This window comes from Macrobrachium nipponense, chromosome 39, assembly GCF_015104395.2.
Source record: "Macrobrachium nipponense isolate FS-2020 chromosome 39, ASM1510439v2, whole genome shotgun sequence".
Taxonomy (NCBI): Eukaryota; Metazoa; Arthropoda; class Malacostraca; order Decapoda; family Palaemonidae; genus Macrobrachium; species Macrobrachium nipponense.
Window position 1 is genome coordinate 2,902,641 of NC_061099.1, and position 18,061 is coordinate 2,920,701.

At 46.7% G+C, this 18,061-nt stretch overlaps 1 protein-coding gene across 1 annotated transcript in view; it reads right to left on the reverse strand.

The window, feature by feature from the left end:
- LOC135210027 (nuclear pore complex protein Nup98-Nup96-like) overlaps nucleotides 1–18,061 on the reverse strand; it is a 128,792-nt gene that overhangs the window by 89,895 nt on the left and 20,836 nt on the right. The window contains exons 7-12 of the mRNA XM_064242799.1: nucleotides 10,777–11,015; nucleotides 10,210–10,435; nucleotides 9,668–9,865; nucleotides 9,359–9,499; nucleotides 9,001–9,145; nucleotides 8,246–8,528 (exon numbers count right to left, since the gene is read on the reverse strand). Of these exons, the coding sequence (XP_064098869.1) occupies nucleotides 8,246–8,528; nucleotides 9,001–9,145; nucleotides 9,359–9,499; nucleotides 9,668–9,865; nucleotides 10,210–10,435; nucleotides 10,777–11,015 (1,232 nt within the window). The remainder of the gene's footprint in view (nucleotides 1–8,245; nucleotides 8,529–9,000; nucleotides 9,146–9,358; nucleotides 9,500–9,667; nucleotides 9,866–10,209; nucleotides 10,436–10,776; nucleotides 11,016–18,061) is intronic.

The window sequence follows — 18,061 nt, forward strand, 5'->3', positions numbered from 1 at the left end:
ATATAGCTCACCTGCATCTCGTCCTCATCCAGCGTAGTGACGACCATGGCCCTCTGCCCACAGGTAGAGGGGTGGAAGGAAAAAGATGGAATAGAGAAGGCCAGTCACTCACTCACTCACACATCCATCCACACAGTCACACCAGGACTTGATGCTGTTCAGCCTGCGAGGGTCTGGGTTAGCTACACAACTTGTTGAGCAGCCACCACGGGTCCCAAGGAAAGGTATCCAAGGACCTGTGGGCAATATCCCGAAGGTAGAAGGACGTTAAAGGTAGTCTGGTTAGACCAGACCCCTGCCTTCAGGACCTGCGCCACGGAGAAGTTCTTGCGAAAACGCCAACGAGGGGCCAATACTTCTGAACTTCGTGAGCTCTCGGACGGGACGTACGGATGTCGTCACTACCATCAGCCTCATACGCCCTCCTGATGACCTCACGCAGCCAGAATGAAAGAGTGTTCTTGGATACTTCTTTCTTGGTGACCCCGGTGCTTAACGAAGAGGCGTCGACACTCAGGCCTGAGGTGTCGAGTTCTCTTCAGATAGCGCCGTAGCGCCCTCACAGGACAAAGCAGCATCTCATCCGCATCATTATCGGTGAAGTCCAATAGGGAGGGAATCGTGAATGACTCGAACCTGTCATCAGGACTGACGGTTTTCTGAGTCTTCGCAACGAAGTTCGGGACGAAATCGAGCGTCACGGATCCCCATCCCCTGGAGTGTCGTACATCATAGGAAAGACCATGAAGTTCCCCTACTCTCTTCGCCGATGCCAGGGCCAGCAAGAAGAGGGTCTTGAGGGTCAGATCCCTGTCTGACGACTCTCGGAGTGGCTCGAACGGTGTTCGAGTCAGACTCCTAAGGACGAGAGTCACGTCCCACGCAGGGGGCCTGAGTTCCCTGGGTGGGCAAGACCTCTCGAAGCTCCTCATCAGCAAGGAGATCTCGAACGAGTTCGAGATGTCCAACCCCCTCAGTTTCAGGACGAGCGCCAAGGCGGGCTCTGTATCCTTTAACTGTGGGGACTGAGAGGAGCTTCTCTCGGCGAAGAAAAAACTAGGAAATCCGCTACCTGCTGAAGAGTGGCTCTGAGAGGAGATAGACCCCGTCTACGACACCAACCACAGAAGACGGCCCACTTCCCCTGGTACACACAGCTGCAGAGGACTGACGGACGTTTCCAGCCATCTCTGTTGCTGCTACGAGAAAAGCCTCTCGTTCGCAAGAGATGGTGGATAACAGCCAGCCGTGAAGACGTAGGGACTGGACTGCTCGGTGGTACCGCTCGACGTGTGGCTGGGCGAGAAGGTTGTGCCAAGGGGGAATCTCTCTCGGTTCTCCTGCGAGAAGAGCCAGCAGGTCCGGATACCAAATGGCCTGTGGCCATTTGGGAGCCACCAGGATCATCCTGAGATTCGGGGAGTGACCAGCGCTCGACTGATCACCTTGCGAATCAGGCTGAACGGGGGTGGGAAAGGCATAGGCGAAGAGGTTGGTCCCCCACGGGTGTTTGAAGAGCGTCCTCTGCAGCTGCCCACATGGGTCCGGCACGGCCGAGAAGAAACACCTGGAGCTTCCTGTTGTGCCGGGTGGCGAAACAGATCCACGACTGGTCGCCCCCACAGGTCGAAGAGCCTTTCCGCCACGTCCTGGTGTAGAGACCATTCGGTCCCGCCCTATCACCTGATCCCGACGGCTGAGCGTGTCTGCTACTACATTCCTCTTCCCTGGAATGTAGCGTGCCGACAGCTCTATTGAGTGTGCCTGAGCCCACTCGTGCACCTGCCGCGTCAACTGGTACAACGGGAGAGACACTAGGCCCCCCTGTTTGTTGACGTAAGCCACCACCCGTGTTGTCGCACATCAACACCACTGAGTGTCCCATCAAGCGGTCCTGAAACTCTTGGAGAGCGAGGAACGCTGCCTTGAGTTCCAGTACATTGATGTGAAGGTGCTTGTCGTTCTCGTCCCACACTCCTGAAGTCAAGCAACTCCTCCAGGTGTCCCGCCCCCATCCCTCGGTCGATGCGTCTGAGAACAGCTGCATGTCCGGGGGGGAGTGCGCAGAGGCACTCCTTCTTAAGAGGTTTCCTGTCGTCCAGCCACCAGGCTAGGTTCCTGCCTCACCTCCTGTGTCAGTGACACTGGAAAGCTTGGGGGATCCGTCGCCTGTGACCAACTCTCCTTTAGTCTCCACTGAAGAGACCGCAGGTGAAGACGCCCGTGAGGGACTAACTTCTCGAGTGACGACAGGTGTCGATCACGACTTGCCATCGCTGAGCTACCTGTTCCTGCCGAGACAGGAACTGGTTGGCTGCCTCCCTGAATCTGCTGATCCGCGAGTCTGCGGGGAAGACTCGCCCTGCTACCGTGTCGATCAGCATACCAGGTACTTCATCCTCATGCTTGGGCTCGAGATCGGACTTCTCGAAGTTCACAACGATCCCAGATCGCGACAGAACTCGAGCAGTCGATCGCTGTCCTGTAGCAACTGCGAGCGGGAGCTCGCCAGGACTAACCAATCGTCGAGATACCTCATCAGACGTATCCCGTGCGAATGGGCCCAAGCAGACACCAGAGTGAACACTCGCGTGAACACCTGTGGGGCGGTTGAGAGACCAAGAACACAGTGCCTGAACGGTGGTACACCGTCCCGTCGAGGATGAAGCGGAGGTACTTCTGGAGGACTGATGAATGGGTATTTGGAAATACGCATCCTTCAAGTCCACTGAAAGCATGAAATCGTTCTCCCTGATGGAGTCGAGCACTGAGCGTGCCGTCTCCATCGTGAACCGGGTCTGGCGAACAAACCGGTTCAGGGGAGAGAGATCTATCACCGGGCGCCAGCCTCCCGTAGACTTTTCCACCAGGAAGAGTCGACTGTAAAAGCCCGGTGACTGATCCGTGACGATCTCTACAGCTCTCTTGCTCAGCATGGTCTTGATCTCCTGTCTGAGTGCTACGTCCTTCGGTGACCCGGGGACGTACGACTGCTGTTGGACCGGGTTGGAGGTGAGGGGTGGCCGGAGATTCGAAGGGTAATAGATATCCCTCCCAGAAGGACATCTACAATCCAGGTCTCGGCGCCGTAGCGCTGCCAAGTTTGCCCAATGGCTGGCCAGGGCACCCCCCCACTTCCGGCAGCAGGTGAGGGGGACGCCGTCCCTAGCGTTTCCCCCCTTTCTTCGACTTCTTCCCAGAGCCTCCACGGGATGAGGAGGGCTGGGAGGAGGGCTGGTTACGGCCCCCCTTGCTAGAAGTCGAAGAAGACAGAGTCATTCCTCGGGGCTTCGACGCAGCAACCGTCTTAGCAGCCGAGGAAGCGCTAGCCGAGCTCTTAGACTTGGCCGCAGTCCGAGGCTGCCCAGAAGCCTTCGAGACTGCCTGGTGAACCAGACGGTCACGTCATCAGTGCGCCGTCTGTCCACCGCAGCGTCCACCATCTCTCCTGGAAGAGAGACGTGGAACTCCGTAAAGGTCCGTTTCGAAGTCCCAATGCCGCTTCACGCCCGGCCGCCCTGGAAACCCGAGTAAGGACAGCGTCCCTTCGTCGGAGAACCAGGTTGGCCCACAGGTTCACCGTCGGTGGTGGGCAAGGAAAGAGATGGCTCTTCCCCCAGACTGGCCAAAGTCTCCTGAAGGCCGAGTCATCTTGGGCGGGAGAAATTCCCCCGGAGTTGGCTGCGACTTAGATACTGTGAGGGACCACAGATCTAGCCAGGAGACGGCCTGGAAAGCTGCCATGGCGGTAGATTCCAGGCCTAGTCCGCCTCTTGCTGCGAGAACCACAGGTTCTCGGACAGGAGCTGTTGCAGAGACACACCCGGAGTCAGCCTAGCTAACTCCGGGTTCACCTGTTTGGGCGGCATCGGGTCTTCAGATGGCACGTAAAACCGCCGCTGTCGTAGCAGAGGAGGTGGAAGTAGCTTGCTAGACCTGCCAGACTTCAGCGAACCGTCCTGTCCAGAGACAAGCGATTCAACCTGGTCCAGCACTGAGTCAGCCAGCTCCGATCGCGGCAAACCCACCGTCGGTCTGGGTTCCCTCTTCGGGCCCCAGAACGACTCGAGCCGGGACGTGGGCTCGGATGGTGGGAGCGGCGATCCTTCCCCGAGGTCGTTGTGCTGACGAATCAGCGCAATAACCTCGGCAAAGTTCCTCTGGATCTCTGGAGTGACTGCATCCTGTGGAGTCGGACCGTCCAGTCCCTCAAACAGGAGCACCTCCCGAGACCCTCCTCCCTCAAGGAGAGGAGCAGCGACAGCCCCCTCTCGGTCTCCTCCAACCACCTGTGCGTACGACCTGGCTGGTCGAGAAACCGAGCCTGGTAACGTACGACGACGGGTGGCGGGAATCCTGAAGGGCGCACCCTTCACGATCACTCCTCAATACCTCGCCCCATGCCCGGTGTAACCCGAGGAGGTTGCAAGGTATTTGGGAGGAGGCAGACCTGACGCTCTCTCCTCGCTCACTGGCAGAACCAGCGGGCTTGGAGGACTGCAGGCGATCGTCAACCCGCGGTGGCGATCGAGCTGCAGACCTAGTCGAGCCGTCTCGCTGTGGAGAACGGCTGGACCGAGAACAGCGGGCCCCGGTTCGTCGTTGTGGCAGAGGAGCTGGTGCTGGTCGCCGTACCCGATCGCTTCTGTGTGAGAGCGACGGTCAGGCGACCGGCGGGCTCCACTGTCACGGTGAGACCGAGGTGCGTATCCTCACGGTGCGTCAGTTCGCTGGTACCAGCCGTGGCTGGTGCCGGCGAACGGGGGGACCTCTTCCCAGCCTCAGCCCGTGGACCCGGTCATGGACCGTCACGTCCGCCCGGGTATGCCAGCTGCTCGCCGCGAGAGCGAGAGCTGGTCTGGTGAGAGTCGCGTGAGCGGCTGTCACCAGTCTTCCGCTCCGTGCCGTGAACCTGACGCTGAGCGGACTCAGAGGTCTGGTTCCTGGCTGCACGGTCGCTGGGTAGGCGACCGTACACTCGGTACCTCTCGCGAACGAGCGGCCGAGCCGGATCCTGCTGCTGTGGCCGAACCACTGACAGCAGGTGAGGAAGTGCCGGTGTAGCCGGCACCCCTCTGGTCCCCGTAGTCTTCTTCCTTGCGGGAGAAGAGACGGGTCCTGCTCCCGAAGGAGCAGGGCGACCAGCGGAAGAACCCCCCGTCTCACCAGAGCGAGACGGGCCCTTAGAAGCTCCCGAAGGTAGACTTCTTAGGGGGGGGGGAGGCGACCTTCTTTCTTCTTAGTCCGGGGGCGGGTACCTTAGAAGAATGAAGGGGAAGAGGCGGCAGACGACGACGACGAAGAAGACGATGAAGACGACGACGACACCTTCCTCCTCTTTTCTTTCTTCGTTCTTCCGTCAACCTCCTCAGGACCGACGTCAGGTCTGTCATCCAGGACGGAGCCGGGGGCTGCTGTTGCCGAAGCAACAGGGCCCGGACGTACCTGTCCGAACAGACCAGCATCGGGAGCAGCGGCGCCAGGAACAGGGACAACATCAGCAGGTGCGAGCATCACAGGAACGGCAGTAGAGACGGCAGGAGCAGGAACAGGAACAGCAGCGGTGGTCAACGGCAGGTACGGCAGACTGAGAGGGTGGTACAGCTGGTCGAACCAGCGGCACAGACGCTCATCGTTACCGGTGGGAGGTCCAGGGGCGAGCTCTTCGGGCACATGAAGTCCGGTCGCGGCAGCACGGCAAAAACCCAGGTGGCGGCATCACACTACCCCCGAGTTACGGCGACTGGCCCCTGACACCGATGTTGTGGGTGTTACAGAGACCGCGTGCTGGGTGTACACCAGGTGAGGAGGTGACGCGTAGCCGGGTGTTGTCAGGGTCGTGGTGGTGGTTGTGACCGTTGCATGCGTACCGCCACAGAGCCAGCGAGATGATAGAGCAGCCCCTGGACACTCGGCACGCCCTGCAGCCCCAACGATGCCCACACCTGTCCGAGGTCATCCTTCACGGCAACCGCACCTGAGGAGGCAAAAGTCGGGTGATTAGAAGGATCCTCTACCCGCTCCGCAGCGAAGACGAGCGGATAGAGGACCCAGAATACAACTCTACGTCGGGGTATCTAGCGCCCTCCTCCACACTCGACACGTCGGAGAGGAGAAGGACCTAGACACCCCCCCCGAAGGGGAAGGCGCGAGACGTGGAAGTTGATCGGGCGGCAGGAAAGAAGACGAAGTGTCCGTCACCAAAGGAGTGCGGGAGAGCTTTCCGACGACTCCTTGCAGGCCTTCGCTTCTTCCTGCCCTCATACAATGTCCACTGCGCCTCGACCAGTCAATACACAAACATCACAGGGCTCGGCCCGGGTGCATTCGCGCCCCCGACACCGAGCACACAAAACATGAGGGTCAATCTCCGGGAATGATCTAAACTTCCTGCATTTGCGCCCTTCGATACCCGGGGGCAAAGTCTCCTTGGGGTAGCGAGGCGAGGAGATTCCATCATTATTCACTTGCAGGCGTAATTAATATGAAAAGAGAGAATAATTGTACTTACAAGCTCTTTCATACACAATTACAAACAAACTTAGAAAGCAAACGACGAGCAGCGGGCAGAGAGCGAACACACACGTCCATCCACTGTGAGGCCGAAAGCAAAAGTGATTTGTTTACCTCCCAGTCGCGCGCGCGCGCCTGTCGGACAAGCAGTTAACTACCGAACCCCTTGTTCGAAAGCTTACGACCTATCCAGCTGCCGCTAGTACCTTCCTATTGTAAAAGGACCGAAGGTTTGTATGCCGTGTCGGAACAAACAGTCCACGATAGCGAATGCCAAACAACGATCCAAGTACGTCACCAAATATCAGCAAGAGATGATCAAAAGCTTGCGAAAACGAATTCTAGTCAGGAGAAGTAACAACAATGTTGATACCGCCGGCGACAGAGAGAATCTGATTAGAAAACGGGAATAGTTCCTAGTCCTGCCACCCAGAGCAGGGCGGTAGATCACCTGACCTACCTGTAGCGAGTGCCGCGAAATTTGAAATTCTGTCGGGAACGACGGAGTCTATAGCTATGTATATATCTGACAGGTAAGTTGAATGTATGAAACTATAAGTTAAAATCTTAGTAAGAATATTTATCACTCTTTGTGAGAAAAAAACCTTGATATAACTTGTGGCATCTAATTAAAGACAATCTATAGGATTCAAAAAGTTATAAAGAAATGCTATAATATGTAAATGTCAAGGTTACAACTTTATTCAAAAAGAAATTTATTATCACATGACCATGAAATTCTTTAATTTTAACTACCCCATACCAAACAATGCAATTAACAGATTTAATTTACTACAGAAATTCAATATCTGTATATTCATATCTTTCATCCAAACTGTACATGAATAACAATATATAAAAAATAAAAAAACCTGAGCACATCCTTAGCCACTCACCTGCAGGATGAGGCTGATCTGTCGTCCTTTGCTAAAACCTGTAGTTCATTTACTCCGGGTTCACTCATGTTATTATTTTCTTTATTCTCAGAGTCCTCAACTTCAATTTCATCTCCTTCTTCATTTATAGGCTCACCTTGCACCTCATCTTCTTCTTCCCTGACCATTTGGCGTACATTGAGATCAGCCAGTGTATCATTCAGCGGCTGCTTTTCTGTCAAGCTTCGCCTTTTTATTTTGTCTCGTCCCTGAATGAACATCAAAGAAAGATAGTAAATAAAACATATCGTACTTTCTTACACCTACAGTTCATATACAAGATATCTTTTCATATAAAAAAAAAAAAAAAAAAAAAAAAAAAAAAAAAAAAAAAAAAAAAAAAAAAAAAAAAATCGGTTTAAAAAGGGGGTAAAATATTGGAAAAGTGTCATCTTAATTGGTAGTGGGTTATCTTAAAGCCAAGGTGAATTCTGATATTAAGAAAAAAAATTACCACCACACACAAAATGCAAAAATTCCTCAAGGACAGGAACACAAAATAAGGCTACTAAAGAGCTAAACCAGAGAACTCAAGCCTGCATAACAGATGAACTCCTGTTCTATGAATACAGTTTCCTTCGGCCACACTAGCTCGTATCAACTGAGAATTAAAGCAAACCAACTGGTTGTTTTCTGCTTTACAAACATTTAAAGAATTTGAAGCTTGCTGCCAACCTTTTAGCAAGTGGAGGAAACATTTACCAAAGTAGAGCAGAACAAGCCAACTAATTATCTATGATCAGAAAAACAAGTTACAGTTATCTAGAGTTGACACTTTGAACACTAAAAATAATTACCTTAATAATATCTGGTGTTGGAGTATTCTCGTGGGATGGAGGCTGACTAGGCCGCTGTGGTGTAGCACCGCCCAATGGTGATATTGGCGTGGTTAATGGAGAAGGTGCAGGGGCAGCCGTTGTGTTTCTGCTTTCATTAGTGGATGAAGATTCAGAATTTGCAGCTCCAAACACCCTTAAATTTAATTTTCTTACACTAGGGTATTTCTTTGGCTTTAGGAAATCTTCAGTTGCTTCCTCATTAGGATCATCCAGACCCTTGAAAAGCCAGTGGCGATTGTTTCTGAAAAATAAAAAAATCTTCATTTCATAATCTATACCACATATATACAAAAAATACCAATGCTTTAAACTTTGAAAACCTTCTTTGGAGATTTTGTGTAAATGAAACTAATAACCATTATTCTTATACATGAACCAAACCAAAATGTATCTTGTAACAATCTATGTATATAATCATTGCTCAAAGTTATGTAATATATATTTGTTTAATAGTGTTTTCATAAATTTATATGTATCTTTCTTGAAGCAATGATTTCTAAAGCACCATCTAGTTATATACAAGGGGCTCAGTAACACAGTACCATAGTAACACAGTACCATACCTAATTAGAAATGATCACTATTACTGCAAGCTTTTTTCTTAAACCATATCACAGAATAAATGATAAAAATATCAATTTTGATTAAAAAAAAAAAAACACACACACACACACACACAATAAAGTATAACCAAACAGTACCAAACAACTTACCCTTGATTACTGCTTTTGTTTATGGGCTTTGGTCTCGGTTTATTATTGGCAAACAGTGAAGGTGACAAGACGTAGGTAGGCCGCAAAGTTCCACTCGTTAACTTCGGACTGCTCTGGTCAGCTGTAGGTGACGTGCTGCCTTGACCTTCAAGGAGATAATTTCAAATAAGGAAAAATTCAATGGATGGTAGTATATATAATAAAATATTATGAATGGAAAATTCTGAAAATATATGGCGACTTTTAACTGGTGTGGAAAAACAGCTTGAATCTAAAATGTTTAGATAACATGTCCAAAAAATGACAAGGAAATAAACACGTAAAAAAACACAATAAAAAAATGCCAAATATAAGGTACCTGCAAATGCCATAGATTTATGTGAGACAGCAATGTCAAAAATTGGCTTCTCGGTCATAGCTTTTACAAGCTTGCCAAGATCGGGAAATACTCCTCCGCTCATTCCTCCACCCATAGTATTCTGCTGAGGGAATCCAAAGCCTGACGGAAAACAAATACTGTCATTACTAAATGCACGCAGATTACTATCAAACAAAGAATCACAGTATCTTTACAAAGGTCATCCCCTTTGGATTCACAAATGACATAAAAACACTCTGGTGCTAATAAACTTCACAATCTGATAAATATATTGTAATTCCTACTTACCTGCACTAGTACCAAGGCATCCCATTGCCATACTGCCAGTGTTTGATGTACCCTGGTTAAACAGACTGACACCTGTGCTCGTGCCCAAACCCTGACCCATGGTATTCGTTGTTCCAAAACCAGGAGTTCCAAAGGTCAAACCTGGTTTCTGCTGGTTCTGATTGCCAAACAGTGAAGTGGTGCCAAAGCTCGTGTTTCCTGAGATATATTAAAAACAAACTGATTTATGAGACAGTTCACACACACACAAATATCAATCAGTTTTAGAAACTACTGAATATAAATATATTTTTAATTAACATAGCAAAGTCAAGCTTCTATCAACCCTTTAAAATTATCATTACACTTCTTCAAGCTCCATAATTATAGAAAGGTCAAAGTAGGAACTAATGTAGCCTGTTTGCTTGTTATGAGCAACACAAACACGTAATATGCATTTTTTTGATTAATTAACTTGACCACTATCAACTGTTTTCTACTTCATATTTCTATTTTCAAACACTAATCTAACATAGTTAAAAAAGAAACTTAAATACTCTTACCAAAACCAGAAAATAATCCAGGCTTATTCTGATTAGTCTGTCCAAAAAGGCCACCTCCAGTGCTGGTGGTAGGAGTTGTGCCAAATGCTGATGGTGTGGCACCAAAGCCGGTTCCTCCTAACGGTTGTGTGGTACCAGCTGGTTTATTACCAAAAAGACCTCCACTAGCAGGCTGGTTTGAGAGAAAGCCCTTATTTTGATTGCCAAACAGACCACCAGTACCCGGCTGAAAAAGAAAATTACCTATATATATATATATGAGAGAGAGAGAGAGAGAGAGAGAGAGAGAGAGAGAGAGAGAGAGAGTGAGAGACGAGAGAGAGAGAGAGATGATTTGAGAGGAGAGAGAGAGAGAGAGAGAGAGAGAATGTGGCAAATAGAACTCCAATATCATAAGGGCTAACATTAACACTTATAATATTTATCTTCAGGTAAACATAGTACAGACAATAGAAATACTTTAAAAATTAACATAACCACAATTTGGAAAAATGAAACAATGCTCATCGACTTTCAAATTACCGTGCAGCAATTCTCGACAAAAGAACAAAAAATCATTAAACAAACCTGTTGATTGGCCTGACCAAAAGTAAAGCCAGTGCTCAGACCACCAAATGTTGAGGGCTGAGATGTTGTAGCCCCAAACAGGGGTGTCGAAGCAGTGGTCGTACTTCCGAAACTGAAACCGGTTGGCTTCTGAGTTTGTGTATTTTGGCCAAAGGTAAATCCAGGAGTGGATGTTGCTGCCTGGCCAAAGGTTGAAGTACTGGTTCCAAAAAGGCTTCCAGAGGTAGACGTCCCAAAACCTGATGGAGGAGAAAGCTATCATTATAGATCAACCTTACTAGAAAATAACATTAAAAAGTTATTTCAAATAAGCAACATTACTAAACTTATGACGGGTATTAAGACTAAAAATGTTACATATTAAGAAAAAAAATGGGGGTAAAAATAAACATGGAAACTAAGGACGATTTTTCCATACTACGGTATGGTATGTCATATGCTTTATCTATCCTGTGAAATGGTTTATTAATGAAAAATATTTAAGTTCTAATAAACTGAGAATGTAGGCACACCAATCACTAGATGATTAATAAAAAGTCAGATGGCTTTTACTGTGTAACAGTGAAGATCAAAAGATAATATACAAAACTCAGAACAACACACAAAAAATATTTACAGTAATTGCAAGAAGAGTATAGCAAATGAATCTGAATAGTAAATGATTGTGTGTATGGGTCTTCTCTGTTAAAGAACTGCAAAGAAATTCAATGGTGTATGAAATGGATTGCAATGTCACATGAAAATTATATGACTATGAATTAAATTCAGATAATATAAAGAGAACAAAATATTAACAGGAAATTGAAATGAATTTGTAAAAAAAAATATACCAAATATACAAAATGACAGTATGAGATATCTCCTTAGTTTTTATCTTCTATGAAGCTAGTGTTATAGAAATTTTAAGCAACCAGACAAAAACAACACAGTACTGTACAGTATTCAAACCCTACAGAAATTCCCACTCACTAAGTAAAATGAAGGTATAATTTACTGGTAAAATAAAATGTTGACACTTGACTTTACACATGGATTAGAACCACAAGAGCAAAAGCCAAAATATTGAAAAAAAAAATAAATAAATAAATAAAAAGCAACTACGAATATAAAAACATGGCACTAAAATAATTAAGATAACTCACAGTTACTACTCAATTTAGGAAAATCCAAGAGACTAACACTCAAAACAAAAGGAATGGATAGTGCGTTAGTTTTAAAGTCCACTGAGAACATTTTTTATTTCAATAATAAAACATGAATCTGAAACCAAATGACCACATTTACAACACACAAAGGAAAAACATTACCATCATGTGTCCACAATTTAAAAGTTTTGGCTGTTCACAACCCCACTGTTCAGAAGATGCCTCATTTGCACAGAAGAAATCTCAGCCTACTGTGTATGTATGTATGTATGTATGTATGTATGTATGTATGTATGTATGTATGTATGTATATATGTATATATATATGTATATATATATGTATGTATATATGTATGTATATATGTAGTATATATGTATATGTGGTATATATGTAATATATGTATATATGTATATGTATATATTTATATATATATATATTATATATATATATATATATATATATATATATATTACATATATATATATATCTTATATATATATATATATATACATATATATATATGACCCCGACCTGGTCGCGTGGGATTCTTTAGTTACTGTGGGTCATGCAGAAATCAAACGCTCAGTGATTAATTTAACACCGGTCTTATATTCTAATGAATTTACACAAGGGCCCGAGTGAAATGAACTTAATATCTATAGTACCGGCGGGATTGAGACCGAGCGGAAACCGGCAGAGGGCACGAGGGGAAAGTGCGTCTTTCCCTTCTCTTGACCCGACGCTTAACTGCCTGACCCTCAAGGAGACGGCTTTGGTTTCCTCTCTCCTCAATACCCCCCAGAAACCCCCGATATATTGCTTCTAGGCCATGATTGGGTCTGGCACCTGTCCTTAGGTCTATGACCAATGGGTGCCAATATAGGTGACGCTAAAGAACCAACGAACTTTTGGGGGGGATGTTTGGGGGGAGGTGACGCTTTCTTCATCTGAGAGAGAATGACCGTTAACGACCTCATGGCGTCTTGTAAGATGTTCCGATATTCTAGGGAAGTTGTTTATAAGCCCTCTAGAATGGCTTATCACTCCCTCCCAAACTCCTTTGCGTCCTCGCAAAGCTATAGTTTGCCGCCCTGTCCCATCTCGAGTCTCTTTTCTCAAGGTACTGATTTATCTAAATTCAAATTAACTATCTTAAAGGGGGCCATTTGACGTGTGTACAAACCAAAGGTTACAAGTAAATTGAACACGTCTTACAACATCATAAGATCTTTTAAAAAAAAAATTAACTAATAACAATCACTCTTGCCTGGAACAGATCAAAACCAAAAAAAAGAAATCATTCAATAAGTTCAGGTTCATAATCAAAACAAAATGGTGAAAACAAAAAGACAGAAAATTTTACACATTCAGCCACTGCCCTTGGCAATCACGACACATGGCATCCATTTTTAATGACATTGTATCACGTTAATCTATTAAATTTCTTCAAAATAACAAAAACATAATTTAAACATACACAGAACAAAAAATAATGCAATGGAATTTTACGAAAATAAAAAAAAATCATCCTGGAACATCAATGTGCATTTACTACTATCACATAAAAAAAATAAAAAAATAACTAAAGAACCATAGAAATAAATTTGGAAATTCAGGCACAAACAAACAAAAATTTCATCATCTGTGAAAATAAAAAAAACTTTACAAGCATTAGTGTAATTTATGAAAGATAAAATAGGATGGAATCGGTGTTGCGACAAATTTAACACAAATAAAAAACAACAAATCAAATAATAAAATAACGTACAAAGCAACATAACCACATCAAAACAGAATTACACATAAGAATATGATCCACAGGTAATAACATTTGTTCTGAAAATAATTTGGACAAGTTATATCAAACAACATAAATTCGTGACACATTACAATCTGATCGAGATAACAAGAAATAAAATAAAAAAATAACAACTGTATGATTCTGAATCCTAGGTAAAGACGTGGGTTGGCATTTACACTCTGTTCACTGACCCCTTTCATTTACTTTGCAACAGCATTTACGTATGACATAAGGCTCGGGAGCAAGCTCAGTCTTGTGCTCTCGGTGGGGCGCCCACTTGCGCTCCGGTATTTTTTTCTGGCTCGTCTCCCAGGTACCCGGCCAACCCCGGGTACGGGGGTACTGGTTTATTGGTGTAAAACACTACGCTGTCCTCGAGCACTGGACGTAAGTGCGACAGGTGGTGCTCGCTCCACAGCCCCTCGTTTGCGAATTATGCTGAATCACAGCAGAGGAGTGCTTGATCTCCTTCACACGATACGGTCCCATATATGACGGTTCGAGCTTGTGTTTCGACAGTTGCATTTTCTTCAAGTAGATTCGATCTCCAACCTGTATTGGGGAATCGTGAGCTCGGAACCGTCTGTCGTACCGCAAGCGGTACTTTTCGTTTGCCCTCAACAGCAGACGTTGCGTAGCTTGGAAACACACGTCGGGTCGCGTTCAAAAACCCACCTGGTACTGTTCCACCGTATAAAGGGGCATCTGTTGATGGGTCCAAGACCACCGAATACGGCAGTCGGATGTCTTGTCCATACATCAAAAAGAAGGTGTGTCCCTAATCGAGCTGTTATATGCGGCATTAATAGCCATCTCAGCCGTCTGCAACAGAGACGGCCAGGAAGTCGGATTATCCCCGATGAGATATTTTAAGATGTTGACTACCTCTCTGTTGTGAGACTCAACGAGTCCGTTAGCAGACGGCCGATAAGCCGCGATGGTAACGTGATCTACTTGTAATAGGCCGTAAACTCGCGAATTAGTTCATTTACGAACTCACGGCCGTTGTCCGACACTAGTATTCTGGGACACCCAAATCGATTTACTAGGGAATGCAACGCTTTTAGCCACTTCCTTTGCCGATTTGTCTATCATTGCGCACACATGTGTGAAACGCGTGAACGCGTCCACAAATACACAAATATATCTAGGTTGTCCTTGCACTGAAGGTAGTGGTCCTACCACATCCATATGCACTCTATCCCACTTCACCGGCACCACAGGCCATAATCGGGCCTTCGGAATCACCGTTCTGTGCTTTTTCATCATGTTGCATACATGACATTACTTACAAATCTAGTTATGTCCCTACGCATGCCAACCCAAAAGAAATGTTCACGGGCTCTTCTAAGAGATCTTTCTATACCTACATGCCCAGCATAAGGGCTGACATGATCATGTGTTGGCTCTCTCTACTAAGGCTCGAGGAAGAACGACTCGGGCTCGGACATCTCCGGGCCTTTTTCATATTTACACAACAAGACGTCATCCTCAATGAAGAACGCGTCTTTTGACAGATGCACAGAACTCGGGAACTCGTTGCTCTCACCTTTCACACAAGCCTTGATCTGACTAATCCAAGCTTCAGACACCTGACTTTCAACCAATTCTCGCACACTCCAACCACAAAAAATCAACCACACTTTCATTCTCCGGGCATTTATTCTGGAATCCCCCGGACGGAGTTCCACCTGCATTTGACCCGCTACCGCCTCGGGCATTCTCATCCACCTGAGAGTGCTTGCGAGATTCCCGTTTCCTGCGCGTCGCGTTTACGTTTGTTTGACTGTCATTGTTCGGAACTGTCGGAACGTTGCTGGCACTATCGCCTGCAGTGCCTGCGCCACCAACGTCACGAGGTTTCTTTTGTCGTTCTTCCTTGCGCCTTGCGGCACGAGTTGTTACTCTTATGATGTTCCTGGAGAGAGCATCAGCCACCCTATTACTTTTCCCTGGGATATGTTCAATCTTTATGATGTCAAACTCTAAAATTCGCTCGATCCATCGAGCTTTGGCGATTTGTAATCTCGCTCTTATTCAACAGATATGTTAATGGTTGATGATCTGTGAAAATCTTTATTTTGTGTCCCAGCAAAAAATAACGGTGTCTCTCCAGCAACCATAAGACCGCCAAAGCCTCTCGATCGAAGGTACTATAATTTTTCTCTGCCCCTTTTAATGCTCGTGATGCAAAACAAACTGGTCTTTCATTACCTTCATCGTCAATCTGGGAGATTACTCCTCCTATCGCAATATCACTTGCGTCTGTGGTCACAAAAAAGGGGCGATCGAACCTCGGATAAGCCAAGAGTTCGTCGCTCATTAGTGCATCTTTTAATTTCTGAAAAGCTGCTTCCTCTTTCTCACCCCATTGGAAATCAGGTTGCTTCCTTAATGCGTCTAACGGTCTCGCTATCTGTCCGAAGTTCCTAATGAACTTCCGATAGTAACCCGCGAGTCCGCGGGAAGCTGGCTACATCTTTCGCATGTTTTGGTCGTGGGAATTCTTTAATTGCTACAACTTTATCGGCACAAGGCTTAAGGCCTTCAGATGTTACTAGGTGACCCAAAAATTCTACTTCGGCCTGGAAAAACTTACATTTTTCTAAATTTATTTTCATACCATGACGCCTTAATGCTTCCAAAACTTGTATCAGGTTGCCTTTATGCTCCTCTACAGTAGCACCAACTACAATGATATCATCTAAATATACAAAAACCCCAAGGCCAATTATAGAAGCTAACACGGACATCATTACTCGTGAAAAATGAGCAGGGGCGTTCTTTAATCCAAAGGGAAGGAAATTATATTCATATAGCTGATTATTCGCTATAAAGGCCGTTTTCTCTTTACTCTCATTATCAAGGGGTATTTGATGATAGCCAGACTTAAGATCCAATGTGGTGAAAAATTTACTCTCCCTTACTTTAAGCAAAAGTTCTCGATCGAGGGCAATGGGTAGGCGTTGTCCTTGGTAATGGCATTCAATCGTCTATAATCAACACACAGCCTGAGAGAGCCATCTTTTTTCTTAACTAAAACGATCGGAGAAGCCCAGGAGACTCACTTTCCCGAATTATTCCCTGATCCAGCATCTGTGTTATCTTTTCCCCAATTACTTGTTCATGACAGGCAGGTGTTCTGTAAGGCTTACTTCGGATAGGGGGATGATCTCCTGTTTCTATTTTAAAAGGTAACTTATCTATTCTCCCTGGAGGCTCTTCTCCTATCGCCATCGTTTTCTTGATATTCCCTTACTATTTCTCCTACGCAACTATGTAATTCAAAGGTGTTGCTTAACAGCTGTTTGCAATAATTTTCTAAGCCGAGTTTCGCCGTGACCTTGACTCTGGGTAGTCAAGGCCGACACTGCGTTATTGGCTTCTACAAGGGAACACACTTCCAATTCACATAGAGACTCGTTACTTAATTCTAATCTACTACTACTCACATTTACAAAAGGGATAGTTGCCTTGCCATCGACGATGGTAGCGACACCAGGCAACATAAAGTCTGCCCACTTTCTATGGGGATTTATATACACCAACGTTCCCTCTTGTAGTTTCCTTGCCGGGACGAGGGGAAGGGAGTAGAGATAGGCGGGTGGGATCACCTCCCCCACCTCAGGGCTAGCGGGCACCACTCCCGTATCCCCCTTGGCGGCCAGGGCAATTCGGACAACTTCTTTTGTTTCCCCCAGTATGGAGACCCGTTGGTACTGTCCCTCTCCTGCTGGCACCGCCACTTTCACCTCTCCTCCCCCTACCCCAAGGAGAAGTACTCGGTGCTTGCTCACGAACCCGATTCCCAGTATAATGGGAACGCCAGGGAGGTGGGTGGTAGGCACCACATAGAATTTGTGAGTGAACATTCGTCCACCGAGGGAGATAGTTTGCTGTACTGTTCTCTGCAACACGATGGTATGCCCACTGGCACTGTGCAACGTTAGATACCCTTTCGATGCCGAAATGGCGCCCGTCACTAAGTGTTCCTCGATCAAAGAGACACATGCCCCACTATCTAATAATGCGTTGTGGTTTTCCGTGCCTATTCCCACTTCTAGAATAGGTACAGCTCCATCTCCATCCTCGTGAGAGAGAGGGGCGGAGGGAGACGGGCGTCCAGCCTCTCCTACCGAAGCACTCACCCCGGGGCCAGGGGGAGCACCACGGGGCGGGGGTAGGTCCTTTCTTACTTGCTGGCTGGAGGTGGCATCGCTCCGACTGGGCCCTCTGTCGTTCCTCTGGTCGCGGCGGCCGCTGGCCCTTGGAGTGCCGGAGGGGGATTGTACGTCGGCACTCGCTTTCCCGCGATTTGGTGCGACGCCGTTTTTTGTA